Below are 10,870 nucleotides of genomic sequence, written 5' to 3'. Positions count from 1 at the left end.
TGTGCACAAACTGCAAAGCACAAGTGTTTCTAGTGACAGGCAGGTTTTCAAGGCCAATTATCAGCTGTGCCAAGGCACAGCAGGAAGGGGAGGTGGGGCATGAGGACATGTTTTCCCATCAAAAAGAATGGAGTCTGCTCAGCAAACAAAAATGTTCTGAGCAAGAAAATTAAGTTGTTTAGCAGGAAATTGCTGGCTTTGCTGCACAACACCACATCACGGGTCTCTCACATAGAAAAGTAAGGAGGAAAAAAGGGCTGAAGCCTTACCAGTGAGGCAAAGACATACTTCTGGTCCTTCTCCTGGAGGAACACTAGCATGTCAGAGAGGAGAACAGCCTGGACTTCTGCAAAAGAAAAAGCACACTGCTGCAGTATAACCACACAACTCACGCCAGAAAAGATTTCTTGCAATAACACCAGTGCTGGACAGGAGCAGGGCTGGTTCTGCAAATCCTGAAAGCAAGATCAACCTCCCAGCTGGCAGGAGGAGCAAGGGCAGTTCCTGGAGGTGCCAGATCAGGTTAGCTCTGAACCAGCTTTGCATGGAGCAGGACACAAGAGGATGAGAGGGCATCCTGCAGGATTTGCTCTCACCCATGGGAGCAGGGGTGCTCCTCTCAGCCACATGCTCACTACCGGTTAAGACATGGGCACAACAGTGAAAGCCAGAAACATTTATTCAATAGAAGCTCTGTTTTCTCAAACAATCAATATTTCAGCCCTCAAGCAAAATATCTGCACGGGAAGTTTTGGATTTTATGGTTCTCTTGATGAGTGGTTTGCAGGGTGTAAATTATCGTGCAATAACAACATTTGTCAGCTGCAGTTTCTTTCCCAGGAAATACTGACTTCAGGAGCCACCAGTAATTCTGCTCTCAGACAAACACAGCTCTGAGGGGAGCCTGCATGAGACACAGGACCTGGCTTTCTTTCACGGGAGAAGGAAACACAACCTCAAGCCAACAGAGGTTTTTAAATCAGTCTTTTCCCAGAGTACACGTAGAGCCTTCCAAGTCTCCTAATAACATATCATAAAGCTGCACAGCAACTACCCAGTGTAATGCCCCACCCAGACCCCTCAGTACAAAGAGGTTTTGTGTAATGTACTTGGGAAATCTGGTGACAGAGAGGAAGCAAATCAGAAACTTAAATCATCCCATGAGTAAATCCTTCCAGTCTGTTTTGGGAAGACAGAATCCATTCCAGATAAAAGAACCACTAAATTTTAAGCAAAGTTGCAAAATGAAATCCAGGCTCTGGGAGGTTTGCAGAAGGTGGCATTTGACTGCCTTTCTCTCTGTTCCATGCACTTTGCAAGAGTGGAAATGCTAAAACCCTTATACAAAAGTCCCTCCTATAATTTTCAGTGCTCCATTTCAAATACCACAAAATAACCTGAATATAAGAACGATCTACTCTCTCTCTGGGTCTGCAGCCTTCCTGCAGGACCTACCTTCCCTGGGAGTCTGCATTACGGACATGTTTGTGCATTTCTATGATTAAGAAATGCAAATGGAGCCTGTGCTTATCACGATTTCACAACAGCAGCAGAACTTGCTTCATCCACCATCTGAAGGCAGTAGCAGTCTCGGGTGCCTAGAAATAATCTGTAAACTTCCTGCTTCCAAAACCTCAAAATAAATCATACCCCATACGGAATTCCACGTTATCATCACCTCCTTGCACAGGCTCCATTCATGCCCACAGACCATATTTAATCAGCTTATGCTGCAGGGAGGAAGGGAAGCCCAGCCTTCCTGCCAGGCCTGAGGCACAGCTCTGTCTGCTCTTACTGCTACCGTGGTCCTAGCTGAAAGTTTCCTTGGAAGATTTAGCTTTTAACTCACTGGAGGACTTCAGTGCACAGCACCTTAAAAATACTACTTCCACCTGATAACAAACAAAAAGCAACTCAGGAAAACACTGACCCAACACGAGCCAGCTGCAGGGACACCATAGCCTCTCCTGAACAGTTTGTGTCAACAGCTTAAGAGGTTCAAGAGCAACAAATCCCTGGGACATCTCCCTGGATCCCAGTGCAACTGGGATGGTACTGCTGCAGACATGCCACAGCCCTCAGAGGGAAGGAAAGGCCCAGAAAGTTGAGGCTGGGTTCCAGATTTAGCCAGCACAACTCCTGGAACTGTGGCACAGGCATGGAGATCTGACTCCATGCTCTGGGCAACTGCAGCCCCATCGTGTCCTCCTGGCCCAGAGTATCCCTCAGCAAGTTAGGGACACACGGAGGTGTCACTGCCACCCGAGCCCTCAGCAGGCACGCAGTCACCAGGAGGAAAAGCAGCTCTCTGTCACCCCAGAACACACACGAGGAATTGGAAATGCAATGGGGAGAGGGGGTACAGCAGGGGAAAGCTGGTGTCACAATCTATCAAGGCAGAAGAATAAATCAAGGGTGGAGGCACCAATTTGAGGATTAATCTTACATCCAGAGAGGGTGAGCTGCATCCTTCCTCAGCAGAAGGCAGGAGAGTCCTACCTTTTAACCGGCCAGCTGAGTTCTTTAGTGAAACAGGCCCATCTCGGATGAGTTTCCGATGCGTCAAGTCCTCTCTTGCAAACATCTGGCCACTCTTCATCCTCATGATGGACTTGCTGTCCGTCCGGTTGTAAATCTCCCCAAGGCGCATTTTCTTTTCATACTTGCTGACTTTGCTGTTGACTGCAGCAATCACATCTTTAACAAGATTTAACGACTGAGTCAAGTCTTCATGTTCCACTTCATTTTCTTTAAAAAAGAAACAGAAACATCTCGATTTGACTTTGTGTAGTCTAACTTCCCACTTTTGCTTCCTTCCTTCCTCTTCTCCCAAGTTCCCACATTATAACTTTTAATACTTAAATGAGACATTTTTCCCCCTTAAAGAGAGCTTCACAAAACCCTTTACATATACATGGTTGAGACTGGAGAATATTCCAATACACTTTGCATATAAGACAGTAGAGATGAAATGCACAAATTAACTACATATTTTAGCTAATACCTAAAAAAGCAAGCTAGGAGACTTTGGAGTCTAGGCATGTTGCTCCATAATTAGCTACAGACAGACTTTTAACAACTAAATCAAGGTACTAAACAACTAATCCTAACTGGAAGTATTGAATTCAGTTATCTCTTTGCAGTGATGTGAGACAAAAAGGACTGGATTAGCTGGTAAAAAAATCTGCTTCAGCCATAAAGGATTAAAACTTCACACTGGACAAACAAATATGCACTTAGAATAGAGGAGCTGGTCCCTACCTTTGGTGTACTGCAGTATCCTTTGCAAAAGGACTGGGTACTTTGTGATTCTCTGTGTTACCAACAAGATACATTCAGGAATCCCAAGGCGCCTCACCAGGGAGCTGCTCATTTTTTTCTAAGGAACAAAGAAGAAAATTTCAGTTCTGCAGCAAAACACTCCCCCAGAGTGCAGCAAGGACACGTCTTTTCCATTGGGTACATCTGTCCTTCCAGGTCCTACCTTGACAAACGCCTGAAAGCGCTTTTCCTTGTAAAGATCTTTGAAGTAATTGACAGCCTCGTTGTGGTGCCCGCAGAATTTGCCGTACGTTTTCTTCATCCGCTCAGCGTTCTCCCCAGAGAACTGCAAAGAAAGTGACACACAGCTCCAGCCTGCACTGAACTCCTGGGGTGACACCCCAGCAGTGCCTGCCAGGCTCTCAGAAGAATTTGAGGAAATCAAATTAGTCCAAAGCATGCTCGACCATGCAAGCAGATCTCTGGAGAGTAAAGAGCTGATTTGGGGACTTCACTGAATCACTACAGCAAAATTTGCAACTCTACTCCCACAGCTTAAAACCAACCACAAAAAGAGTCAAGACAGACAAAAAGAAGACAGAAACTGTGGATAAAGAAAACTAAGATCACCCATCCCGAGTTAAACACCAGGTCAGTAATGCAGCCAAGAAACACACTGGGCATATTTAGCTGTATGCTCCTGCCTACACTCCAGTCTGTGGTCAAACTGTTTTGTGCCTGCAAGTGAATGCTTCTCTTTCCCACAAAATGAACTAAATTAATTTTCAACAGTGGACCTTCCTCTGAAAGAGCAAAAAGTGCTTCAAAAAGCAGAGGCGGAATTTGTATGTGTTAAGAGTAAAGGTGCCATCAGCTGTGCTTATCTGACAGTAACAAACAGGAGGGAAGGAAAAGCATCTGGCTTCCAGCTGTGCTCTCAGAACTGCAAACATTTTCCAGCACTTACTTGATTCACTAGGATGTCACCTATCCTCCTGATAACAAAGTTCTTTTCACTTTTGTCTGCCAGTGACTCCTTCTTCCTTTCCAGAATCCGCTGGAAAAACTGACTGTGGATGTGCAGCAAGTTTTCCAGGCAGGGAAAGAGCTTGTCCACTGCTTGCTGTTCAAACTGCAGTTCCTTCACCATAGCTGCACTGTACACATCGTTCATGATCTTCAGGGTGCGGACGTGGTGCATTTCTGTCTGCATTAGCTCTGCATGGGATGAGGACAAGAGTTCATGGGTTAGAGCACAAGGAAAAGCTGCCATTAGAAAGCTTTTCCATAAGTGGGCTTCTCTAAGTTGTGTCAAAAAAAATTCATGTCAGGAATTGTAACATCAGTCAAGAGTTCCACGTGTGAGAGAAACAGGAGAGAAGAGGTGTCCCACAACAGAGAGCTTTGGATGCTGCTGCTGGGGTCTCAACCTTCAGCCCTGGTATCTTCTCCTTCCTAACACCTCACTGCCAGCCTCCACACATCCCCCTTTTGCCATACAGGATGGCTCCTGAATCCCTCAGGAAAAGACTTTGTAGCTAGCTGGTTGTGGTGGAACCCAGTTTGAAAGTCAACACCAGACAAATGAGGAGAGGCAATTCCTGGGGTTTTTGATGGCTTCTGGATATGTGAAATGCAGAAAGACACCTTTCACAGAATACATTACATTCCTAGGAGCTTCAAGAATTAAAGTTTGGCTTTTGAGGAAACCAAAGCAGTGTTCCTATCAAGGAGCTGTTTACAGTGAGTAAAAAGGGAAGATGTCTCACCATAAATCACATCTTGCCGTTTCACAACATCCTTGTGTTGCTGCTGTAGGAACTTGCTGTCCACTGCTTGGCTCCAGGACTCTGCCTCCAACTGCTTGGAATCTAATTCCAGGTCTCCCATGAGCTGTCCTTCATTCATGTCTGCACCTTCACAAAGCAATAGAAGTGCCATTAAGATGTGGGTAATTTGTCTCATTTGAGATTCCTGTCTAATTATTTAGGCTTACGCTTTGTCAGTCACACCACAGACATCACATACATTCTCCTTTACTGACACAAATGATCACATACCACATAAAGACTAGTTATGAAAAAGACTTTTAAAGGTTATTTCCTAGTTTCCTGTTCACCATTTTCACATGGAACAAATTCTAGCTCAGATAATGTATTCCTAATCTGCCATGAAACGACATTGCAGTTAAATAAAAAACCACAACAGAAGAGGAAATGTTTGTCCCTGAGCTAAATTCCAAGTAACTCAACTGTAACTGAAACCTTCTAAATGTTTTTCCATAATTCAATGAGCTAAAGAAATTACTATGTGGGGCTTTGTTTTAGTTTATCATACTAATATTCTGAGATTAAAATAAATGCACTTTAATTGTCCATTATAAAAGAAGACAATTGCTGAAAATGTATTTTCTATTTCTGGAAAGCAGCACTGAGACCTTCCTTCTCCTATAAACGCCATGGAGATCTCTTACCTTCATCAACCAGTGACTCCATGGATTCATTAACCCGGCTGATTTTATGTAAAGAGTCTGTTGACTGCGACAGGAATTTCCAAGTGTGTATTAAGCTGTCATCGTTCCCAACTCTGCAGAAAAACAGAACACACAATATTGTTTATGACAAAAACCCAGCCAAATGTACTTTCAGATAAGCAGAATAAATGCATTTAAAATATGAATTGAAAAACAAAGCCAGCACTGCACGGTTATGTACAGAAATGTGCTTTTATGTGTTGTTTACTAACTACCCACTGGAGCTTGAGAAGCTGTAAGTGCTACAGTTGTGAGTGACGGTGCTTTCCATAAAGAACCACTCCTGAGCTTTTATAGTTGGGACAACTCCATTCCAGTCACGTCCCATCCTCACTGCCCTTGGAGCAAACAGTGCAAAAAAACACCACACCAAAGGCTCTACAAGAATCCTTATCACTAGCCCTGGGAAAGATCAGAAAATGGACTGAAGTTAAATTCCCCATGAATAGCCAGGACATCCAAATTGCCCAGAATAAGCCAGTCCCTGCCTCACATGTAGAACTGTTCAATATGCAAGTACGGTAGGAACCATAAATTGGATTTTCTTCTATGTTTTTTGTAATGAATCATGTATAATGCAGTCTAAAAACAGGAAGACTGAAGCTCTGTGCCTTCACCCTCTTGTTATGGACACAAAAGTTAATATTTTATACCTGAGCTGCAAATGTGTGCTTGCACAGCATCCTGCCCAATTCCCAAGACAAGGGAATTCCTTCCTAGGAGCCCAGAGCATCCCTGGGAAGTGGCCTTGAATGTACCAGGCCAACTCAGCTGTGCCTCTGAACTCCTGCCATGACTAAACTAACTCACATAAGACTGTGCAGAAGACAACTGATGGTATCATATAGAACATGGCTTTTTCTCCGTTTGTGATCCTGTTTGTACCTTTAATGCAAGTCACAGCACGTGAACTTATTTTTAGTGAGATCTGCACTTCTTCATGTCAGCAGCATCAGATAACACACACAGAGTCAGGTGTGCAGGGAGGAGCCTTACCCTGCAATGTTCTGTATGGAGACACTTTTGGAGAGCGCAGAGGGCTGCTGTGATCTCCTGTTGCTGAAGCTGGAGGTGACGGAGCTCTCGTCGGGCGCGAGGATCGCGGAGCGCGGGCGCTCCTTGGGCTGAGAGCCTGCAACGGAAGGGAGGGAGAACAATCAGGCCGTGCAAACACCTTAACCACTGCTCACTGGCATGGGGACGACTTCAAAGGATCCACACTCTGAAATTCACTGCCTTTTCTTTCTAGAATCACCCCCAGGGGGTGTCAGCAGTTAGGAACAGCCATAGGAAGGGAAGACCACTGACCCCTGAGCAGAACTCACTGCACCGTGCTTCATTACCCAGGTGGGATCTGCAACTCCAGAAACTGAATTTAACTGTTTTGATAATTAACCCTATGTCACAATCCACCCTGTTGCCTTTTTATTTCCCTGGGCACATAGTCATATAACCTTTGATCTTGATGTCAAACTCTTTGAGATGGGTTTCTCTTACCAATAGCTACCACAGAGAAATGATAATCCTGATTCCATTATACCATATCATACCTTAAAGAATTTGTTTATATTAATTCCAGATTTTTCCTTCTTCAGATGCATTTCTGCTATCTGGAGCAATACCTCTGAACTTCATTATAAATATCACAGTGATTACAACTGTATAACATAGTGTGGTTCCATACAAGCTATCAATTATCTTATCAAAGCTTATCAAATCATGGCCCTACAAAACCAGTCTGGGCCATTTCACACCTATTCAGCCTTGGTGACAGTGGGTCACTCTGCAGTGCAGTGTTTATCTCAGCAAAGTCAGGAACAGCTTGTCAGTATTCCTCCTACTCAAAATTAAACTTTCTCTTTTGCCTATCTCAAAGCCCAAGACTATTTAAACAAAAGATAATTGTGTTTTAAATCCTCTCCACTTAATACTCATAGTTGGATTCTTTCCAATGTCAGACACCCATGGACACAGGCTGCATCTTCCAAATTTTGTGGCCTTAACAGGTACAGGCCTTCTGCAAGCTACGACACGTGACTTTTCTAAATCTAAGATGATTTTACATTTCCTTAGAGCTACACAGACACTGCAGAAGGGGATGAATTCTGTACAACTTCTGTACAACTTCTGAAATCTCAAATATTGCTTAGCATGCACAGAGGATGCTCTCATCCCTGCTCTGTTAAAACCTTATTTTTCATAATGTCAAGTATCAGTTGTCAGAAAAGTTAAGAACAGCAGACACAGACCACTCCCAGAGCAGAGGGAAAGAAATTATCTTACTTTTGTTTCTCATGGTTACTGTGGGTAATGAAGAGGTATCATGTGCCTGCAGCATCCCTCTCTGTGGCTGAAAGAAAAATGAAATTCACTTTAATTTCTTCATCCCTTCTCCCAGAAGATTGTGACATATAACTAAAACAAAAAAAGCTAATTTTTTTCCTGAAGCCTCTCAGTGTACGTGTATTTTTAAATATATTTTTATTTTCTCTGAATGAAGTGGGCAAAATAACAGATGGACAAATGTGCAGCAAATATGAAAATGTGAAAGTGATGACAATACTGAAGTGAACTGAAATCATAATCGCACAAACATTACTTAGCTTGGAGAAACAGATTCCTTGCATTTGGGGCAAGCAACGAAATCTGTGTGTTCCTCATATTAACAGTATGTTTAACAGTTTCATTATGTGAAAGCTTCAGCACTGGGGCTGAAGTTCTTTACAACAAACTGGAAACTTTGTGACATGTGGCAGGAAGTGTTATATATATATATATATGTATATATATATTCACTAGAGTAGGTGAAATCCCTTACCTTCATTTTGACCTTTGCACAAGAAGCAAAATTCTCCTTACAGCCTTTGTGAACAATTGCATTACAGTCTGTCAAAAAAAAAACAAACAAAAACCAAACCAATTAATTAAACAAAGCCCCACAGAAAACAGGTCAGTTTTTGCTGTTTGTAATCTGAACTGCTAACTTACACAAATGAGAATTGTAACTTTTAGGCATCATTGTGGTTTGCATGACTAGCTGAGAGAGAGGCTGCTTTCCAGGAAAATTAGCCTTTTGTTAATAAACCCTGATGGCATTATCCCTCTGAAAGTAAAGTGGAAAGCACAAGCAGGAGACAGAAACAGAAACCAATTGTAGGGCCAGTATTTCTCTGAAAAGATAAATACTGTTCTCATCAAGACAAGGGCTATGAGATCAAAAAGACAGGAGGAGGATGGAGAAATTAATTTACATAAACTCAGAGACCATGGATAAGATCTATGGCACAGAGCCCAAGTGCTGCTGTACTGCAGGGTTACCAGGAAAGGTAACAGGAGCAGCATCTGTCAGGAATCCTTGAGGCTGGGACTTCCTGCTGGAAACTGAAGTTTTGGTCCAAAAGCATCACATTCACCAATGCAAAGACCATGATGCTTGAAATTTGCTGTATGTATGCCACAGCAAAAGTTGAGTGGCTTGGATTTTTAATTTGTTTTTTTGTTTTTTTGAATACCCTGAATCTGCTCATGACTTCTGCCAGCAGATTTCTGGGAATCAAATTTTTAAAGATGATTAAAACTCCCTTTTTTTTTTTTTTTCCCAATAAGAATTGAGAAATGGGTTTCAGGCTTTAACTCTTCTGGCAGATGAAAGATCACAGCTCAAGAGGAGATTCAGTAGCTTAGAAAAAACATTTCCACTTATTAATGACAACACTAACACAGATAATGAGCTGTATTTTACAAATAAGTGTGAAGTTCTGAATTATTTCTTGAAGTAGAAAAAATGAAAAAATTCTATGTCCAGAATGACAAAATATGCTCACACTTCTAGCATCTCTTACATTTGGGATGACTCAACAAAAGCCAGTAATTCTGACATTTTGACAGATATGAGTGTAAGGTCATTGGGTGCTGCTATTCTGACAATGTCTCACAATTTCCTGTGCACAAGAAGACAGAACAAAGCAACCTGAAAACTCTTGCAAAAACCCACAAGTGATGTAAACTTGACGACCAAACAAGAAAGAGGAACAGAACCTGCTCCTCTGGTGCATGAACAGAGGCAGTGAGACAATTCAGAATCATGAAATTCACACTCAAGCCTTGAAAGCCTGAAGACAGCTCTTTAGTGTGCACCATTTGGCAAAAAAAAAGGATTTTTCATGTTATTTCATGTTAAAAAATCTGGTTGTAGGGACTTTATTCCTCCAATTCAACTCTTCAGCAAGAAAGAAGTTCCTCTAACTCCTGTGTGTCACTAGTATTAATAACTACAACCCCCAAAACCTTATTTTCTGCATCACTGATCAAAAAAAAAAGTAAAAAAGACAAGGCAGAATGCTATTAAAAATCAGGGTCTTTTGCTTGCCCATTTGTTTCAGAGCATGCAAGATCTTTCAGCATTGCGTAGATGTTTCAGGAAGATGAGGGGGCATAACTGAAAAGCTGAGACATTGATTTAAAATACCCCGTGCTTTAAAAGGCATTAAAAGTCATCCATAGGTGAGACAGAGCAGTGGTGGTAGCACCAGCCTACATCAGCACAGGAGGATCAGAGCCTCTGCTGCTGCTCATCCATCATTTCCAAAGCATCTGAGGCTGATTTTTAGATGCAATGAGAGAAGGAACCACTCACTGATGTGAGCTCTCAACATAGGCCTTCACCATTTTTTTATGACATTAATTTCCTGGCCAATGCAGAAAACATGAAAAAATTTTGCATCGTGTCTTGAAAACAAGGAAAGAACATCTGTGCTAAAACATGCAACACTGGTGGGTTATTTTATCTCATTAGCATTTGGAGCATTAAACTGGGATATATTTGGTGTTCTACATAGCTTCAGAAGCTGTTAACGAAGTCAGGAGGGGAAAGGGAGAGGATGCATTTGAGAGTTTGTAATTGTTGATGTTTTACATTTCCTATCAGGCTGACACAGAGCGTGTCTCAGACAAACAACTCTGCTGAAATCTCTTCCAGGAAACTCAGAAGTGCCATTTGGGATTCAGCTGGCTGCTCCTCCTCCTGCTCACATCCACCAGCAGCAACGGAAGGCCCCAGCCTGGGAGCAGCTCCCG

General features: G+C 42.6%; 1 protein-coding gene across 1 annotated transcript in view; it reads right to left on the bottom strand.

Annotated features, from left to right (window-relative positions):
* AKAP13 (A-kinase anchoring protein 13) overlaps positions 1-10,870 on the bottom strand; it is a 159,455-nt gene that overhangs the window by 12,646 nt on the left and 135,939 nt on the right. The window contains exons 17-26 of the mRNA XM_054272927.1: positions 8,613-8,680; positions 8,078-8,144; positions 6,791-6,926; positions 5,735-5,847; positions 5,031-5,177; positions 4,229-4,479; positions 3,485-3,607; positions 3,262-3,379; positions 2,500-2,748; positions 270-346 (exon numbers count right to left, since the gene is read on the bottom strand). Of these exons, the coding sequence (XP_054128902.1) occupies positions 270-346; positions 2,500-2,748; positions 3,262-3,379; positions 3,485-3,607; positions 4,229-4,479; positions 5,031-5,177; positions 5,735-5,847; positions 6,791-6,926; positions 8,078-8,144; positions 8,613-8,680 (1,349 nt within the window). The remainder of the gene's footprint in view (positions 1-269; positions 347-2,499; positions 2,749-3,261; positions 3,380-3,484; positions 3,608-4,228; positions 4,480-5,030; positions 5,178-5,734; positions 5,848-6,790; positions 6,927-8,077; positions 8,145-8,612; positions 8,681-10,870) is intronic.

Source organism: Melozone crissalis, unplaced genomic scaffold (assembly GCF_028551555.1).
Source record: "Melozone crissalis strain CALT ecotype California unplaced genomic scaffold, PUWL_Pcris_2 ptg000014l_1, whole genome shotgun sequence".
In the NCBI taxonomy this organism is placed as follows: domain Eukaryota; kingdom Metazoa; phylum Chordata; class Aves; order Passeriformes; family Passerellidae; genus Melozone; species Melozone crissalis.
This window is presented reverse-complemented; position numbering and strand designations above follow the sequence as displayed.